Raw genomic sequence first — 20,776 nt, 5'->3', positions numbered from 1 at the left:
GTGTAAGCGTGAGTGACCATTTCTGGATTCTGAGAATCTCATTTCTGTATCATTATTTGTTAGCTTTTTGTATAAAAGGCTGTGCTTGCATCCAGAAATGAGTGATTCCTGGCACCCCTTCTGCAGAATAGCAGTGAAAGCAAACAGCTCAGTGGGTTGATTGCTTCTTGCACACTGGGTGAAAGATCACTGCCTGAGGGACAGCCACACTACAGAATGCTTCCCTGTGGTGCTGTATACACCTTTCACCCCTGAAGTATCTACTGCCCAAGGTGATTCTACTCTGTTCCCAGTCAAGATACGTCACCAGCTGGATCAAAAATGCAGCCCTGTTATTCCAGAGCAGTTTGGGCAGGTGCACGGCTATGCCAGCAATGAAACCTTGCTGTTTGATAGGAGAGACAAAGCAAGCCCAACCTCAGACTTGGGAGAAATTATGAATTTTCTAGCTCAAAATAGTCCCTGGTGTAAACTGGACTGACTTCTCTTTTTATATAGACTACCCAAAGATCTTGAGTTACATAAGTTCTATTTTCATAAGAAATCAATAAGAAAACAGGTTCTGTAATTCTGTTTGTTCAGCTCCAGCCACACAGCTGAAATGACTCAGGATGTTCAAAGCAGTTTCAGCTCTCAGGGATATATTTTAGTGCCTGCCTCGTTCAATTTACCATGGCACTGCTCTACTGAGATACAGACACCTGCTTTACTGCTGGGAGAGAAACAAACTGCTTGACAGCAATTAAGGTAAAACTTTGCTCTGGCAAAAAGTCTGGAAAACTGCTATTTCCTCAGTCTGTCATGCTCCCTGAAGAAAGGGTGAGATGTTAGCAAATTTTAATGACTGCTGTTAAGGGAAAATGGGGGAAATTCAGAGACCTGTACTTGCAGATTAAAATATGGTAACCTAAAATTTCTGCAGGGTTTTACTCTCAAACTCTCAAAGCTGGAAAAAAATTCCACTGAGGTACAATTTACAATGATTGCCAGCAACACTTTCCAAGGATTTTGCACATGTCACTTGTTACTGGATTTTATTTTACTGGATGAAAACTATTCTCTTAAGTTGAAAAATACTCAAAAGTTCTTTCCTTTCTAATATTTTTTTTTCTAATTTCTATCGTAACATGAAAGTTAGAAATGAAACCTTGACCTTTGGCACAATGCCTACTTAGAAAGTGTAGTTCCATAGTTTCTGTCTGCATCCCCATTGAAACCACTTGAAAAATTCCCTGTATTAGTACCCAGCAGAGCTGAGTTGGCTCTGGACAGTGGATTACATTCCCTGTAATCATTCATGGGCTCTATCAGAGGAGATGTGACTGTGTCTGCTTAGCCTGGATCTATCCCTCCATGCCCACAGGCAGTGCCCAAAAAGGACTGCACTCGCTTTCTCCTGACCAGCCTGATTGCATAAACAGAAAGAAATCCTGTTACAAACATTACTGTGGGAAAAACAAAACCACCACACAACAAATACAAACAAACAAAGTCCCAAAACTTCAAAAGGTCAATGTAAGCAGTGGAGTAGCAGTGGCAGTGATAGAAACAGGTCATCCTAAATGGATGTGAGGGAGCCAACAGAGTGTTATCACACCACATTACACATCACTCTGCAGTAAGGCAGTGCTGGCACACCATGGGGAAGGAATATTAAGCTGATTTAGTCAAGCTAGTGCAAAATAATGTGGATGTATTGCCCTTTAGTCAGGTTTACTTTAGTTAAATTCATACCAAGCAGAAAAAAAAGTCAAATAACCTACTCTTAAAACCAAAGGAAAGAAAGCTCCACGTAGAATTTTACATCAGTTCAACTAACACCAAGGTAATCCTGTGTACATGACTACGCATGTGGACAAACATACAAAACAGTGAATTTCTCTAAAATTCTCACCTAGAAAATTTAAAAAGTGGTTTTGGGAGACTAAAGCAAAGCCAAGAGCTTTTACTGATTAATAAGTCTTCCCCATTGACCTCACTACCAAGAAAAATCTGAAAACCAGATTTTTAATTTACTATATTTTGTATGTGAAAAGATAAAAAAAAATTAGAAAAACCAAAATAAAACAAACAAGCAAAACCCTAAAAGTAATCCCATTGTAGGGAGGCATTAGTATCTCAAGCTTACTGTGTAACCACAGATTTCCAAACCTTGATCAACTCTTCTGAATCGAGGAAAAAATAAAAAGCTGTTTAAAATATAAAGTATGAACAGACAAAATATCAGATGAGAGGAAAAACTACCCTGAAAAGCTTTATCACACACTTGCCATTGCTTGTCATTTTTGCCATGTTTGGTCTTCACTACAAATTACCATTGCGCCTCTGCATATTTTATGAAAAGAGTATCTGGAGAGCAAAGGAGGAGAAGTGAAACATCAGCTTTGTGATCCCTTCCTTCAAAACACACTTCATCCATTTCAGACTTGTCTTGTGGACCTGCTAGTTTGTTAATCCCTAGGCACTTTCTGACAAAATATCCTTGATAGATGTGACAAGGTATGTCAGCTTTGTATCACTAATATTTTATATTCTAAGGCCTCTGGTTACTCTGCACTTCTCTTTCCAAAAGGCAGCAGGATTGTACTGGCATTGGAACAGGCAGGACAAAAGACCACTTTCCCATAACAACAACAGTGCTATTTGTGCCTGCTGGATTCAGCAGCGTTTAGCAGAGTGCACAGCCAGCCTGGTGACACCGTCCTGGTTACAGAGACACAGGGTGTACCTCCAGTTACTCTCAAATCTAGCCAGCAGAGCAGGTAAATCTAATTAGATTTAATAATTAGCTTTTACACTGAAACAATAAAAACCAAAGCCCAACAGGATGGATCTGCCTTAATTATTTTTTTCGAAAAGAAAAATATCCTGCAACATTTTGAGATTCCTGTATATGTTAATAGTCTGTCCCCCAGACAAGCACTTTTATTTGCCCTTAATAACTAACTTAATGTAGGGATTAAAACTGCCTGCTAAGCACACTGATAGACATGTATCAAACACACTTCTGTATGTCAGATTCCTAAGATAAGAGATTTGTATATACCACGAACTTAAGCCTCTATGAAACAAAACAGAAAATCAGTTGACAGGGATCTTGTGGTATCACACTGATTTGCTTTAAAAGGGTGTAACACTAAATGAAAAACAAAAATTGTTACACAAAATTAAAGTCACAGAAGTCTGTAACTTGCTAGCCTAAATTGTGAGTTGTCCTCACTTTTTCATGATAAAAGGAAATTGATAAATGTTAAATTACTGGGACAAGTTTCAGTTCTGGAATACAAGAGCACATGAAGTAACTGGAAAAGGGAAGCATCATCCCATTTGCTCAGAAACTGCTGTATTATAAAAGCAGCAGCACAAATGCATTTCAAACAGCAAAGAACATATGCCATGTCAGGGATGTGAAAGAAGGTGCATGGTAATTAGCCCTGCTCTCAGTTCAGAACTAGCCATCAATTTGGGAGAGGTAGACTTCCTGTCCTTTCCCAATCATGTACTCTTGAGAGCATCATTCTTTACTTATGTATTTACTGAGAAACTGGGCAGCAATTCCTTGTGCTTAGACTTAAGGAAAAGGTGATTTTATGGCAACCAAACACCAAGTTTTTGCTTTAGAACCAGGAGGCTTCACAATACACCCAGCAGCTTCTTGATTGCAATACTTATTCCCATCACAGCAGACTGAAGCTACAGCTCTCTCTCCTACACATTTATTCCATGGGTTTTGGTCTTTGTGCAGTACACACCTTTCAGGGAGCAGACTGTCACATCTAAAAGCTGTTCTCAGAAGTGACCTTGGCATTGGATAATACTTTTAGACCCGCAGTGGATCTCAAGGCAACTAATGCCCCTGCTTGCTGGAGGTGAGCTCACTTCATTCAAGGGCTCCCTTCTCTGCTCAGACAAGACACTACCTCAAACTAAATGGCCAAGTGATTGGTTCATCCTATTTTGCTAGAAACAAATTATTGTGCATTTTCACTTCAGCAGAGTGACAGTAACAGATGGCTGGGGTTACAGCTTTATTGACCAGCCTAAGGGTTTGCCGAGTGAGTATTTACCAATGGCATTTACTTCGTTTTGTTGAAATGAATACAAACAAGTCAGAAAGTTCACATCAGCAATTAGCCCACTTGACAGTACTTCTTAAACAAATAAAAAAGCATTGCTTTCAAGAATGGCATATTCGAGTTGAGTCCCTGGGGAAAAAAAAGCCTTTTGCTGACCTTCACCAGATCTTGGTTGTAAAAGAATGCACACCAGTGAACATGAAGTTCTCTGAGAAATGTCAATCTGGATGTCTCAAGAATACAGAACTTAAGGTCCTGCACAAATTTCAGTTAGGGAGACAAAATCATAGCGCACAAATTTACCAAAAAATATCTGAGAATTAAATGATTTTTTAAAATCCAAAATATGGCACAAACTCAAGACAGAAAATTTGGCTTTAATTCTACTCTGTATCCAAAGGGATTTGATCTTAAATCCCTGAGAAGAATGCCCTAGGTCCACTAGAGTTGAAGCTGAGTGTTCACTGTCTCCCTGATGGTATACTCCATGTGTTTATAAAACACATTTACACACACAGTTTTGGTTTGTTTTTTTCTCCTTTCACTGCAGCCACTGAAATTCAGTTGTCTATAACCCAGATGGACATCCAAAGCATTACATATCAACAGTGCATGGCAGGAAGAACTGAAATTCAGTGTGACCAGAAAAAAACAATTGCCAGTAGTTTGACTGTGATCAAAAAATGTAGAAATAAACCACCCAGAATTTCTATTATCTACTGAACCTGACAGCATGTCTCAGATCCAGCAGTGAGGAGCCTGTGCAGGTCCTCCACCAGTCCTAAACCATCACTGTGATTTAGAAGATGCTCCCTCACAGAACAGATGATCGTTTCAACAGGGCTTGGTGATTTCTATAGTGATAGAGGCTTGACTTGGAGAGGTACTGTCTGCTGGCAAATGGAAACTGTATTTTTCTAAAGTATCTTTTAAAATCTTCTCTCTTGACTTTTGACTTACAAATGATGTGTTATGCTCCCTCGTTGCTCTGCTAGTATTTGATTAGCTTCTGGGAAATGCCAGCCTGTTTCTGCTTCAATAGCTTTGTCTAAAACCTTGAATTATCTTTCCTAGTTCTCTCAAAAAGCTATTTCCTACCTAATGTGGTTTATTAATCTGCTGCATTACTGGCAAAGCAAACAGAATATTAAGTGGGATACTTCAGCAGCGTCTGGCAGTGCAAAATATTTGGGAAATACTTGAAGTTGTTCTGAGCCATGACATTTTTCCTCAGCTGTTTTACTGTAGAATTCAGTAAACTTGGTCTCACAACATCTCAATATCTTAGACTGGAATTTGTACCATGATTTTCCAGTGGCTATTAGCTTAGCCCACGTATTTTTACTCCAAAATGCAAATGGAGTGCAAGATATTACTGTGGATCTAGAATTTTATGAGTAAAAATATTCCTCATAAGAAATTGTTTTGCTGAGATATGGCCTTATGGTAAATCAGACAAGTCTGCTGGAGAAATGATGCAAGGAAATCTAGTCTTGGGGCATAACATAATGGTGTTTGCTTAGAGAAATGCCAGTCTCATAAAAGCCAAGTCTTTCTGACAGAAACACAGCAAAGGATTTCAATTATTGTTATATTTACTAATTGTAAATCTGCCAACTGGTGCAACTCCACATGAGTGCAAACTCATTAAATGCTTTCTGACACCAGGCAGTTCCTCCTGGCCCCTCAGGTCACACCAACACACAACCCACGATGTAGGGATTTACTAGCAAAATAAAACATTAGAGGAATACTGAGGAAAAACCCACACAAACCACCCACCCAGGAATCAACAATACATTTGTTTGGGAGTCAGCTGGTGACAATGGCCTGCATTTATCTGTCTACAGCTGATACACATCAGCATTAAGACTTTGAGAAGTTTCACTGTTTAGGTTATTCCTCCAGCAAATCTCCAACAAACCAACTGTCATTACCTTAGAGTAGTATAGTACACAAATTTCTCTTGAGATATCAAAAGTTTCCATGAAGCAGTTGAATAAGGGCTGTTTTCATCCTACCTTAGCAATGTGAGTCTGTCTCTTTCGGCATCCTCTGTGTTGCTTGCCTGTGGAGAGAAGAAACAGAATGTACAAGGCTGAATTGCAATTCCAGACCAGTTTGATCACTGCTCACTTGTGCTTTCTGGGCTATTTTTGGGAGGATAAACAGCACTTCTTGCTCTTCTAAGCATTTGCAATGTTCTTGTAGTCAAGACCTCAGCATAGCCCTGGTGAGGGAGCTACAAATGCTAACAAAATTCAAACAGAAAACACACCAGAGGTCATTCCCAAAGTTCTGATGTCATCCTGGGACACAGGTCATTGCAAAAGGACAAATGGTCTTGCAGGGTCAAAGGTCACTGAAAGGTCATGATGAGCTCAAAATGTTGCCAAAAGGTCACAGGTCTTCCAGAGCTCAAAGGTCACCCATGTGGTCAGAGGTAACAGAAAAGGTTAAGCGGTCACTCAAAGGCATCCAAAGGCTCAGAGGTCATCAAAAATGCCATGTATTCCATGTATTAAATTTCCTTCTGTGCAGGGCACCCACAGTTTTACACAATATAAGAGCTGTGATAACCCTGTAATTGGTAAATATATGACAAATGGAAGCAAGAGTTCGTAGTTGAATACAGGAGACATTTACAAGAAACACCAAAGTAGCCAAATGGGAAAGATTTTAAAAATCTCTCCCCAAACCAGCTGGAGCTTTTGCCATTTAAAATTGAACTACATTTTACCTTTGAAAGACCTCAGTGGTGCTATTTTAAATTTTAGAGATAACAGAGGTTTGAATCTGATCTTGTATTATCTGGACCCCAGACAGTTAATAATGTAAAATGGAGACTGGAAAAGCTGTTCTAGTTTTGATACCCTTTTCACTTTTTATCCTTTTGTTCCTTGTGATTTTTTCCTGCCTCAACTAGAAAATTAGAAAATTCCAAATATTCACCAGTTTTTAGTACAGACACAAAAGTGTTATTGCAATTACATCTGTCGTGGTTATCATGGAGCAGTGAAACAGCCACTACTTACCTAATCAGAGCTACCCAGGAGGAACCTGTCAAGCACAAAAAGTGATCAAGTAACCTTGATCGAGCCTCAAGTAACCTTAGAATAATTATAATGAAAACACAAAACTTCTGGTTTAGTCCCAAGTGAGGGAAACATGCATGTGCTTAGTTCTAAGAGCTTCTATATGCTAAGCAGGCTGGCAAGCACTGAAGTGCCTTGTTAAATAAAGCAAGACCCAAATCTTACACATACACAAAGCACTCAGTGCCTGCCAAGAGGAATTTCATGCACAGTGCTGAACTACACAATTTCCGTTCACTTACAACCCTAATGCTGATAATGCTCAGCTGAAAAGGAAGATAATGAGCTCAAGAGCTCTCAGATCAATGGGTTGGCACGTGAGAATGCCCACCTGTGACCCCAAGTCTCTTCACATGCTTTCTTTGATCTTCTGCCCTAATACATGCTAAAAAATTCCAGTTTCACCATAAATTTCCTGACTGTAAATAAGAAATTGCAATTTTTTAATCCTGTTGCCCAAAAGTACTACTTCTCACTTTCCAGCATCCCAGTGGGCTGGATTTACCAGCCAATACACCTGTCTGAGCACTGCAGACACTCTGGGGCAAGGAAAACTCCTCCTCAGGAATTCCTGAGGTCTCTTCTATCTTGAGTTATTCTACAGTCATAAACCTAGGAACGTCCCCTGCAAACTCCAGTGAGTGAGTACATTTAATCCCACCCCATCCAGCTGCCTTATTTTATTCTGGGCTTGCTCCAATGTTTTGTTAAACATCTGGGATTTAACCTAGGCTTCCGCTTTCCCCTGCAGTACCCCTAGGTTAAAGAGTCAGCATTATTTTTGTTCAAATTCCCTCTAGAAAAATCAGTTTTAATTATTGCATGGTCTTCACTGGAACCTTTTCAACAAGAGGCGCTAAGCGTTTGCTTCCTGAACTTTACAGTACTAACAAAGAAAATGCACTCTCTGTGGAAGTGGTGCAGCTATGAGCACACAGCACTCACAGCTTCATTGCTTCTGTCACTGCACCCTAAATACACATCACAGTTTTTTAATCTCACATGGATTTCTGCATAAGAACAGAGACTTCTCCAGGGATCTCTGCAGTTAATTAGTGTAAGAAATTGCTCTAATTAACAACTCATTCAAAATTTAAAAATACATCCCTTGCAGCCAAGGAATCTGGAGCCACAGAACAGACAGAACAAGTCTGCAAAATAAACATTTTGTGTCTGATAAAGACCCACAAATACATCGATTTTTTTTCTTTCCATTTTAAAGTTGGGCTTTGGGTCTAATTTTTTTTACTTCTTTCACCAATGGTTAATCCACTGCAGGATGGTTCACAAGGCTATTGCATTTTGCCAAACTGCTGTTTGAATGGAGGGTAAAATATGCTGAAGAAAAGCCGTTCGTTTGACAGTAAATTTTAAGTAAAAAACTGCAAGGCAAGAGGAGGACTTCAATCAATACAGTGCATTGAGGACACTTTTTTCTAGCATCTACTTATACAAAAACACCAGCTTGTAGCCTCAAATTCATCGTCTTCAGTGGCAGGACTATTTAAAGAAAAGCCAGTATTTTTAAAAGTGCACATTATAATCCAAAATCTTCCCAATGGTGTTTTGGACATAACACCTTGAATTCGTTCTGCTAAACTTTGCTATGGCAAATATTTTTCTGGCTTCCTATTAAAGAATTATCAAAGCACTGTTGGGAGAGAAGATATAACACCAAGCCTTGAAGAAAGGCTGCACACATTTCTGAATATAGTATCTCAAAATTCCCAGCAAAATGAACTGCTGTGAGATAATTTATTAAAACACAGCTTTTGAGAGATCACCTGCTAGAGACAGGCTTCTTATAGGTACAGCAAATCTGAGTCAATATCTGGCACTGATAGGTTCAGCTACTCTGCAGCTACCTTGGCACTTCCAAGAACTAGGAATTTGCATTCCAAAGAAGAACAGAGCTCAACAATATATATACTCTTCTCGGAGTATACAACATACAGGAATCCCTGTAGACTTCAGTTTTACTTTTTTTAATTGAGATTATATTGCAGTACTCCGCAGCACTGTACAGATGTTTAGTTTTATTATGCTCTTTGAAAGCTATTATTATGTTTGATAGTCATTTAATAATCTGAGGTCATGTAACATCAAGAAGGTAGTAAGTAAATTTGCCATGGTAATAAATATCTTGCTGGTGCGCCAGCAAGATGCTTTGAGCTGAATTGTTTTAGCATGAAAGGAACTAAGGTATATCTTACAAATGTAACCTATACCTTTATTACTCAATTGCAATATTTTATCTGCATTTTAAGCAGAATGAAAAATTAGTGTGCCATTTGCTGTTGAGAGTTCACCTTGTAGACAGAACCTAGGAGATTTGGAGCAGAGATATCCATGATTTTACCCTTAAGGAATATATATAATATTGATAAACATTATTTTACCAAAGGAAAACCCTATGATAGAAACAGATTAGTAAAAAAATATCTTGAAATGGAAGATATTTAAGTATTCACTATCACAATTAGTTAAGTCTTTAATTCAAAATTTATTAATGGATCTTTTGTACAAAATATTAAAAATTAGTAGAAGCAGAAACGTTAGGTTTTGACTGGGCCTTCTCTCTCTTTCTATGGCCAGAACATATTAGTCCAACTTTTCTAGATCAGAAATTTCCAGCAGCCTGCGGTTATCTCAGTTGATAGAAATTTGATGACATACTGTTATTTTTAATTTTGTGGACAGTTTGTAGAACCTGCCACATGCCTAAATGTTTAAATGTTTGTTCTTTTAACGGAAACAGCAACTTTTAAATTGAAAAATTTCACTCAGAGGTGATAAAAACTAGGCAATCACTCACTGCATTATCAACTCTTGAAACTGATACAATGTGAACTCATCATTTCTGTACACTGAGCTGGGTAATACAAACTAAACTCCTAAAAAGGCTTTCCAATTACCCTGATTAAATGTGTCTCTAGTCATTTTTCAATTTGTGCTGTTTGATGCATATTAAAACCTCAGTTTAGACATGTTACCTTACTGCTCTGGCCTGGTTCCTCCCTCTCTGCCCCATCTCAGACCTGCCACATGAAGCCCTGCAATGCCACTTCACTCTGGTGCTCAGAAAGCATCTTCAGAGGGTTTGCTTTGCCAAAAAAAAATCAATGGATTGTATCATCCCAGAACCTCCAGCTCTTCACAGACTTCTCATGAGCAGCTTTCAAGCATCTGCTGCACAATAGCTTGAAAGGAGAACTTGTGCAGGGTGGAAGTGTTTGTCCTGTTCACTTACCGTTCAAGCCAGCCTCACAGTCAGCTTTCCGCCCATCTCAAATTTCAGCTGACACATGGCCTCAGAGCACACAATTGCTTTGGAACACTGCCTGCCAGATAGACAAACATTTTGAAGACGCAGGAGTGCTAGCCCTTCTCTTTCAGCCAGCCTCTTTTCAAAAGTTCTTCCTAATGTCTCACCTAGAAGCTTCAGAACTGATTTGCCTTATTGTGTTCATTAGCATTGACTTTTTGGGGGCAAGGAGCAGAAAGAGGATGCATTTCACTGCTGGTGTGGGGTTTGTAAGCCAGAAACATGGACAGCTACAACAGTGTTGGGGCTGATTTGGTTTTGAACACCATAAACTAAACTCTAATTTGGGAAGCCTGCAGCCAAATCAAACTTTACCCCTGTTAGCAATCATTTAGTGCAGCCCAGCTGGGGAAAGAGACATAGAAATTATTTGGAAACAAATTTCATGCCTTAAAAATAAAAAACCACCAAACACCAAAACATACTTTCCAAGTATTTGGGCACTGACACATCATAGAGAAGAGAGTCTGGAATAGGAGTGTGTTCCTACCCCACGGATTTTTCAAGGCATCATATCAAGGTCAATTTCCTCACCTTTTGAGAAACTTTTAAATCACTTCTGGAAAAAAACTCCTCTGCTCTCCTTCCTAAGCTGTGATTAATTACCAAAAGGCTGTGGCAGCCTGACAGTGCTCGCCATTCAGGTAGGCACAAAGTTCCCTCTTTAAAGAAAAGCAGTGTCAACCTGCTGGGCATTTGAAAAACCACCTTTATCACCAGACTTCAACTGCATGGCCATGTTTACATCTCCACCTCCTACTTCCTTACATTATTTCCATGGCCAATCATCCCACCCCACGGAGCTCAGGCAGGCTGGCAGCTGCTGGGAGTGCAGTGCCAGACCAGCAGCTTATGGGGCCTGACCACCAACAGGGATATCAATACTGCCCAGCACACCTGGAACCCACTTGGTGGTGGAAAACAGGAGCAAAAAGGGAGCATGGCCAAAGCCACCTCCCAGGAAACTCATAAATTCAAATTTTGCAGTTACTCTTGTAACTTCTTTACACAGCAATAGGGACTGAGAGGGGCTATTTCTTTTCCTGCAGAAAGACTACAGCCTTCTGCACAACCCCTCCTGGAACATAACCCATTATTCAGCAGATAAGAGAAAATTAGAACTGCATTCACAGCTATTTGTTACTATTTAAGCTAAATAACAGAGAGGGCAGAAGAGAGTCAGTCCCAAATGGTGGTATGTAGGGAAAACCATTCTGCTACATTAAAGATGTGCTTTTAATTAACTTCTCTCTGAATGATTATAATTAAAGATTTTACCACAGGTCTTCTTAGCATAATTACCTTCTATTTCCTTGCACAGTGCACATTCCCAGGAAATGGGAATCAAGATTATTTCTTAATTTAAATACTTCCTCAATTATTTTAAAAGTTATTGCCTTTTAATTGTTTTACTATTGTGATTTTCTTTCTGCTTTTTTGTTCCTTCTCTGATTCTTACAGGCTTTTCCAAGACCTCAGAAATATCTTTCAGATGGTCAGGTGCAATTGTGAGCAGTTAAGAAATTATGGGTTGCATTCTATTATGTTTGGATCCAGAAAAACAAGTTCATAAATAGAGTTACAAACTTATTTTTGGACCTGGGAATAAATGGCTCACTTTTATCACTGGTGCTGAACATATGGTGTGAATTTTTTCAGTTTTGTTCTGCAGATTGGTGTCTCCTTACTGTTGCATTTGTATGCAGGTCTCAGCAAATGGCCTTGTTGCACATCAGCTGTTGCAATGTGCACTGAATGCAAAAGATTGAGCAGCTATCCTGATTTATTTGAAGATCAGTGCATTCAGTAGTGATTGCTTGGTTTCCTACAAATATTTCCACAGATAACATGAAGACATATTGGGAACGGGCAATTGGAAAACAGGCCAAGGGGAACAGGCTCCTTCTTCCTCTGCAGTGCACAGATACACTGGGTCACATGTTCCCCATCAGTCTGAGCATGTTATGAGAACAGAAAGCTAGAGGTAGCTGAAGACAGGATTTCATGAAGGAAGGGGGAGAATAATGCACAAAGGAGAAGGATTTAAGGCAGAGCCCTGCCCTCTCATATCAGTTCCTGCCAGCTCTGCAGCAGCTTTCAGTATGCAAGATTTCGTTCTGAATTTCCTCCTAACTGTATCTTCCAGCCCAGGGAAAACAAACAGCAATAACCCAAGAATAAACAGTATCATTCATCTTTTCCTTATTCTTATCTCTGATGATGTTATCTTTACACTGAAATATTATCCAGCCAGAGGCAGTCTTTGGAAACCAGAGACACCTTTGAAATAGCACCCCTTGAGACAAAGCACCAGCATCAAATGGCATTTGTGCTGGTGCCAGCTTAACAGGCAGAGTCTCTGGTGCTGATATCACAGTCATAGAGCTATCAGTGTTCAGCCCAGCTAAGAAACCATTGTCAAAGAGAGTTCCCCACATTCCCTGGTGCACCTGTGTGCACGACACAGCATTGCAGATACTGACCTTCCAGCCACAAGTTCTCATTTAACATTTAAATTCAATATACATGTGCAAAAAAAAAAAAAAATTCAAAGGCATTTAGAAGTTATGACATTGTGAATCTAATGCCATCTAATGCCTCTATTACAGTCTCCATCACCCCCCAAAAAGGCATTCTATTTATGACCATCTACAACAATTCAGCCACCTCTGTAGCTATTGTAATAAAATTCTGATAGCAACTGATGCTAGTAATCCAATTATTGCTAAGTAAGTCACCATATGCCTTTCAGTTTTGTCTTTCTATGTTAAGGAAACCAACAGACAGAGAATGGAGGAAAAAAAAATTCCATCCTGTCAGTATTTGGAAGTAAATAAAGAAAAGAGAATTTTCCATAAGTCCCCATTTGGGACTCCAACTCCTCTTTTCTTTCATTAGAACCCCTCCTCAAAATTGAGTATCTGGCTATAACTAGATAAAAAATCACCCTTCTTTGAAATAAACTTTGGGATTTCTGTGTGTGAGCTTTCAAAAAAGGCAGAAAAATTCTGTTTATTTAGACTCCTATTCAGAATAAGACCTTGTTACTGTTGGCTCTTACCAAGAAAGCCTTGAGCATAAGCATCTTTTGCCAAGAAACACTGAGATCCTTCCTTGTAGAGTAATTCCCAAGCTTTTGGCTGTCTTGTTCCCACAGTGCTTCCTTAGCTGCAGAACTGAATAAAATTGGTTCTGTTTATGTAAGAACAGATATTAATAGGGCCCATGCATGTTTCCACTGCGTGCCATGCAAGGACACACAAAATGCCCCATTTAGTTAACTCATAGGTGAAACCTTCTGCTAAGTGGCCACTGAGGTGAGCAGGGGTAAAGCAGAAAGCAGAATTTTCACTGGGGATTGATTCTGGAGGCACAAATGAGGAGTAGAGAGACATAAATCACACTGAAAGGGAATAATAGGTCTAGATTTCAAGAATTTTAAAAGTTTAGCCCTACAGAGCCTACATTCTACCCAGCATCACCTCCCATCTTGCTCAGTACAAGCTGGAGGAAATCTATATTTACTGCACTAAACAAAGCAAAAAATAAAGTGATACAAACTCAAGAGAAGAAAGGAAGGATGAGCAAGAGGTACCTGAAGAAAAGTTTTGGCAAGGCAGGAGAAGCAAAGTACAACAGTAAGTGCAACTCTGCAATGAAGTGCGGCAATCCCTAACCGGAACTGCATGAGCTGATGTGGCCCCAGGGATGCCCTGAATATCCAGCCACCTGTACTCCAAAGATGCCATGTGCCTGTAGAAAAGCCTGCCAACACACTACACTCTGGGAGCATCCTAAAATTACTGTGAACTACAGAAATCAGAAGAAATTAGGGCTCATGTGAAAAAGCTTTTGCAACACACTCCACGGTGGAGTAAACCAAGCTGCTATTGTCACATCTCAGACTTTTAAAAAGTCTTTTCTCTCTTTTGGGATTTCTAGGAGCTGCATGTAACTGGTGTCAAGCCTTCCACATGCTCACACATTGGGCTGTCCAGCTGATGGGCAAGGTCTTTGTTCTGAATGCCTGCAGAGACAGTGCGAGCAGTGCTTCCTGCAAAGGAAGCGCTGTCACTGCCTGGAAAGCAGCTCGTGGAGACAGACAACTTGGAGACATGGCAACTCTTCGGCTTCTCAAGAATGACAAGAAGCCAACAAACAATACTTATTTTATATTCAAATCCCAATGAATCCCATCCCAAAGCAAGTGTTTTTAGAATGTTTGAGGAAGATCTCCAGCACACACAGATTTTGAGAATGTATGTTGGCATTCTGTAGGGCAATCCAGGAAATGTAACTTGAGCAGAGCTGGCAGGGAAACCCAGCACTCTTTTACATGCAAGCTCACAGAGCAGATAAAAAGAAAAGATGAGATGGGTTGGAAGAGATTTAAATTCTGAGACAGAATGTGCACTCTGTTGTGGCAAGAAGCATAAAATAGGTAGCTAATGCAAAAAGGAATCTGGGGAAAAAAACAAAGAGAATGCGGGGGGGGAAGTGCTGGAAAACTGTCTTCACGCTTTCAGATTGATCCTGGCAATATTGTCATAATTTCATATTTTACCCAATTCTTCTTTCTGGTTGAAAAAGCTAAAATTACCCCACAAATTCACAGAGAAATACTGGTAGTAAGGCTGAGGCCAGACAAGCTAGCTTGGCTTACTTAATTACAAAAATTTTTATGGGGGACCACCAATACTTAATTCAAGAAAAGTAGCACTTATGGAGAATTACAAAAATAATAAAAAATACGAACCACATGAAAAACATAAGCAAAAAGGTCAGATTTTAAAGGATATTTATAACATTTAAAAGTTACAATGGATATATCTGAGCTGTCTTTAGAAGGCCAGTGTCTAAAAGCGTAACTTAATGTGCATGAGCATTTTCAAGTGACATGTTGGTGAAATCTTCACTTTGCCATGTTTCTCAGCATGACTGCTTTTGTTCTTTCACCAGCTGTGGGGTGTTTTCTACTGAGGATAAAAGCACATCTCTGAGCCTGCATTAATACAAGTAAAGAAACATCCTGGGTCCAAGAGCAACAGTGCATGGAGATGTCTGTCCTTTTCCCCATCTCTTACCCACCAGACACAAGCAAAGCAGAGCTGAGGCAGAGGGCTTAACAAAGGGACAAGTTTTCTCTCCTCTCTTTTCACAAGACAAGAACAGTGGGGATTGCTTTTTTAGTTATGCAGTTCTGGATTTAAATCCAATGAGCACAAAGTCATATTAACCACTGGTTCCCCAAATTCATGCTCACTGAAAGCAGAATGGCATCTGTAAGAACACTGTACTTGCACTGAGAGCAGCATTGTGCTGAGAGCCAAGCGGGAAACCAAATCTCTGAGATGTTGTTCTGCTAGTTGAATGAGACACATTATCAGTCCACTTCTGATAAGAAATTTCATCAAGAATAATAAATAATTCCCAGAAAAGCCTTATCAAACCTTGCATACAGACATACTCATTTTCTACTTTAATGAGTTTATATTCCTCACTTAAAATCAAGCCTGGCTGAACAACTGCCTTTGACCCACACTGAACAAGAAAAATCATGTCTTAAAGAGCACTGAGTCAGCAAAAGCTTACCAGAGCTACTGAGACAGCAGGTATGCACTTCAATGCTGCCTTCAGAGGTGAAGGAGAAGACTCAGAAAAACTTCAGCAGAGATAAAGTAGTTCAGGAATATCTGACTTCTCCAAGGGGAAAAAGAAACCAGTCCCTAAAGCTAATGACTCTTGCAGCTAACTTTGATGGCATCAAAGCCTGGAAAACATAGAATACAGTGGCAGCAAAGAGAATCCATCCCTGTGGTATCACTAAATGTTACAGAAGAATTTAACCAGCTGGTGAAGAAAAACTTGAAAAGGGATATAGAAACATAGTATTAAAAAATGCATACATCATATTGAACCATTAATTCAGCCCGTTCTGCAGCGTGCCTGTGTCTGCTGGTGCTGCAGTTAATAGAGAGCGCATGAAACTCAGAATGCAATTAAGTCTTGGGAGAAGCACAGTTGGAGGCTGTGGCAGTTTCTATGGCAACCTGAAAGGCTCAAGACTAGTAACAGGAGATTAACTTAAAGGCAAGATAAGTACATAAATATAGCTCTCGTTTACCATTTTCTCTGCTTCCAAATGGGCCATGTATTTTCAATTTAGACAATACAGATATGCAGTCAGATGTCCTACTTGCTATTAACTAGGGCAAAAATAGCCTTTAAAAACACCCTGCTATAAAAATTCTGACAATTTCAGAATCGGGCAATCATCTAAACTCCACTAATTAATTCAATCAAAATGGAAAGCACTGAGCTCGAATGCTGCCAGGAGATTAGAACGAGGCTTCAGGATAGAGAACATGACAGCCATAATAAGAGTTTGCTGATGTCAACACACCATACGCTTATGAACAAATCCTCTTGACGTGTTTTTCTGGATTATGCCTCAGATCATGTTATAAGTCTCCAAAAGAGCGAGGGCAAGATTAAGAAGAATTTTTTAAGCACTACAGACCTTTTTTCTTCCCTTTTCTCTTTTAAATATTCTCTTCAGTAAGAAAGAATATATCAAAGAAACCTCATCCAGTATTTTTCCTGGCACTTTGTGGCTTTTATTCAAAGGTTCAGCTGAGACTGCAGTCACCCTTTTGAACTCCTGTCCACCTTACTTACAAATAATTTTTAAAAAGTCATTAAAGAGAGGCCACATCTCTAGTGCAGTTGGTTGCTCTGAATTTGTTTTACTTCATCATTTAAAAACAACTGGTACTTGCATAGCACACTGAGGAGCATGTATGTATCCAGTGTGAGGAGAACACTATCAGAACAACTGAAAGCTGTTACATTAGCTAAATTAGCAGTTTAATTAACAGCCACATTAATAAAATAGATAGTCTGACATGATTTAACCCTCTCATGAGTAACACTGGCACCACTGCACAGCTCAGGGCTGCTCTGCACAGCATCTGTGAGCATCAGATTCGTGAAAGAAAAACAGCACCACCCCTACTACACTATTATTTGGTGAATTAACCCAATGTATGGTTAATTCACAAGGTGTGCCAAGGATCACTGTGGAATAACACACCTCTCTTGGGCTGGCCCAACCATGCCCTCATGCAGTTCTGCTTGGACGGTGAGCATTTTTGGCTGGAATTTGTTGACTTGTTGTCTATTTGAGGAAAGAATGCAGACACCCTGTGAAAATGTCAAAAAGTCACTGTTATGTGATTCAAATACGTGTTCCGCTTCACTGAAGACATTCCACCTGCCCATGATAATATCTAAGCACCACCTAGAGTGGTGAGGCAGGCATAACATTATTAAAGGCTGGACTCTATGATCTTCGAGGTCTTTTCCAAACTGAATGATTCTGTGATTCTATTCACAATGGAACCTGTGCTCTGCTTCTGCTGTGGTGGGAATTTCCCAGTGGAATGTGCTGAGCAGAAGAAAGCAGTAATCTGTTCTTTTTTGCCAAGAGAAGGCTTTGCAGTGACCCAATTACGGCCTTCCCATACCTGAAGGAGAAACGGACAGAACCTTTTTACAAGAGCAAGTAGTGATAGGGCAGAAGGGGGAATGGCTTCAAAGTGGAAGGGAACAGGCTTCCCTTCCTAGGGAAAAAAAACAAAACACAAAAAAAAAACCAAAACCAAAAAAACCCCCCATGCTTTGCAACAAGACCTGCAGAATCAGTTTGAGATGCATTGAAGTACGGAAGAAATTTTGCCATCCCTCTCTATAAGGAGCAATATACATCACCTCCATCAGTATAAAACCTAATTTAGAGATAGGTGACTTCTCCTTGCTTTAGTGTCATTTTAGACCAAGAACCAATAGTTTATGATGTGTGAAGTGAGTAGGAGTAGTTAAAATTTCCTCCCATTGGTTTTAATTTAACAAGGAACAGGAAATAAAAACCTCTCTGAATAAAAATGAAGAATGTCCCCAGTGCCCAGCATTTGTTCTACTTTGTAGCATCAGTGGTTTCTAAGAGGTATATAACACACTGAGCTTCAAGAAGAAGGATTGCTAGAGGGGGCAAAAGAGAAAACGGAAAAGGGAATACCTAAAAACCTTGTTTCCAGAATTACTATTTTGTTCAGAGTGGAAAAGCTGCATCAGGGTGAGATGAGGATGCCACTCTCAGCTTCTTCACTGCAGTGTAGGTTGGTGTCAAAGAATTAATTTTTCCATCTGTTTTCCATTACTTTCCATTTTTTCTCCCTTTCAATAATTGAAAGGCCACAACTGAAAAGTATACAGGGACAGCAGCAACCCTTTAACTCTGAGGTGCATTTTGACTAAAAAAAAAGAAATCCAAAGCTATACAAAGATTTCAAAGTAGGAAAGATTACATATTGTAGAATCCATTAAGTGGGAAGAAGTTGAAGAGATCCATCATTCCCCTCAGTATTCTTAGGAGCTGACCTGTCCTGTAATTGAAGTTACCATATCCCACTTTGAAGAGTTTCTTTTCTCTTTCTGGAGTGTCTGTGGCAGTGCCAAGCTCCTGAGGAGAGACAGCTTAATAAGAATATAAAAAGTGCTGCCCTCCTTTGCTGCACGTAACTGTCTCTTTATTTTTTTCTTTGATTTTGACTCAATATGAACTTCTCTACTTTAAAGAGGTAAAGTAGGCTTCACTGGAGGAAAACATGAGAATAACTTAGAAATGTGTGTCTCAGGTAGAAGTTCTCAGCAAAGGGTTTGAAAACAGAAATCAGAGCAAAGCTTCACAAAGTTACTTGTGTGGGGGTTTTGGTTGGTTGTCTTGTTGGGGTTTTGTTTGGTTGATTGATTTGGGTTTTTTCTAAATCATGGTTTAGCAGATCCCTAAGCACACTTCTCAGAAACAGCATACCTGTGAATTTTAAGCGTACAAATGAACTAAGCACCTCCCTGTTTTGCTATAATGAAGCAAACTGACTTCATAAAGAATGACAATTACATGGATCTGGATTTGCTGAAGACATCGGAAACAAAGAGACTTTATAAGGAATGACATTTTCATGGATCTGGCTTTAGACTTCATCTACTTATGCTCTCCCTGGTCAGCAAGTGCAATGCCTGTTACCATGAGAATGCAGGGAATAAGAAACACTGGGAAAGAAGTCAACAGTGTTTGCTGCTGCTAATATTTAACTCATGCTCTGGACAGATCCAGAAGGAGATTTTGGTAAAATACACAAATTACTGAGGAGAGAAAGGCTCAACTCACTGATTATCTAGAACACAACAACTTGCAGATCTGTAAACAGCAGTTTTCACAAGTTCTTTAGGCTTCCAACATGAACTGTGCTTGGTAGTTGCAAAGGATAATTAAACAGATACAGCTCTTTACTGTTCTGCAGTCCATTAATTACTAATTTTAAACAGAGTTTGTCTTTGTCTTCTCCCATCTTCCACCCCAACCAGCATTTTGGTTAAGCTTGGAAGGCATCATGGAATATAAATGATCAGCAAAATAGCCAGGAATTAAACTAAACATTAACGACATCAAAGAAAGAGTTGGAAGAAAAGTAAAGCAGCAGATCAGATGTTTAACCAAGAAAATATTTTGTTCATCCATCATTTCTTGTAATTAAGTGGTAGATTGCTTGCTATACTTTCCTAGTGAAAATATGCAAAAGACAAACATATTTTTATAGCTTCTCTATGATTTTGAGATGCAGTGCTCTCCCTATATCCAAATCCAGCTCACTCTCTATTGTTGCTGTGTGGTCCTCTTGTATTGACCAAGGAAAAAGTTATGGCGGTCAAGGCTATCCATGGAATTCCCAGACAGTCTGGAAATAAAATTAGAAATCAGGGAACTAAAATGTGTCACAATTTCTTCACTTGGTCTCCACTACAACTCTACAAAAACACTAAAGCTATTGTATAAATCACTAATAGACCAAAATATTTTTTTTTATTTCTTTTCTCTTTTTTTCTACTTTAATTTTTTTTTTTTCAATGTAGTCCCATTCAGCTTAATGGCTTTGGTGAAGGGTAAAAGAACACACAAAAATTCCTAAAGCTACAGTGCTTAGGGCCTGTAGAGGACTCCCTACGACATCTTCTGTCCTCCTCTACCTAGACCTCTACTTGTGCAGCTTTCCCACTGCCCTGGCTGCAAGGTTTGCACAGGGACCAGCCTTTCCCTGACCCCTGCCTGGCATAGGCAGAAGAGAGGTCCCAACACTGCCCATCTTGGCAAACCTCAGCCTCTCTCAGCCCCTCCACAGGCAAGAAGGAGCAGAGGCCAGTTTGAAGCTGTAGAAGATCTG

At 39.6% G+C, this 20,776-nt stretch overlaps 1 protein-coding gene across 1 annotated transcript in view; it reads right to left on the bottom strand.

Moving 5' to 3' along the window:
- The window catches only part of FAM13C (family with sequence similarity 13 member C), a 117,276-nt gene that overhangs the window by 78,182 nt on the left and 18,318 nt on the right, over positions 1 to 20,776 (bottom strand). Inside the window, exon 8 of the mRNA XM_069020359.1 lies at positions 6,098 to 6,144. Coding sequence (XP_068876460.1) covers positions 6,098 to 6,144 — 47 coding nt within the window. The remainder of the gene's footprint in view (positions 1 to 6,097; positions 6,145 to 20,776) is intronic.

The sequence above is a fragment of the Aphelocoma coerulescens genome, chromosome 6 (assembly GCF_041296385.1).
Source record: "Aphelocoma coerulescens isolate FSJ_1873_10779 chromosome 6, UR_Acoe_1.0, whole genome shotgun sequence".
NCBI classification, from domain to species: Eukaryota; Metazoa; Chordata; class Aves; order Passeriformes; family Corvidae; genus Aphelocoma; species Aphelocoma coerulescens.
This window is presented reverse-complemented; position numbering and strand designations above follow the sequence as displayed.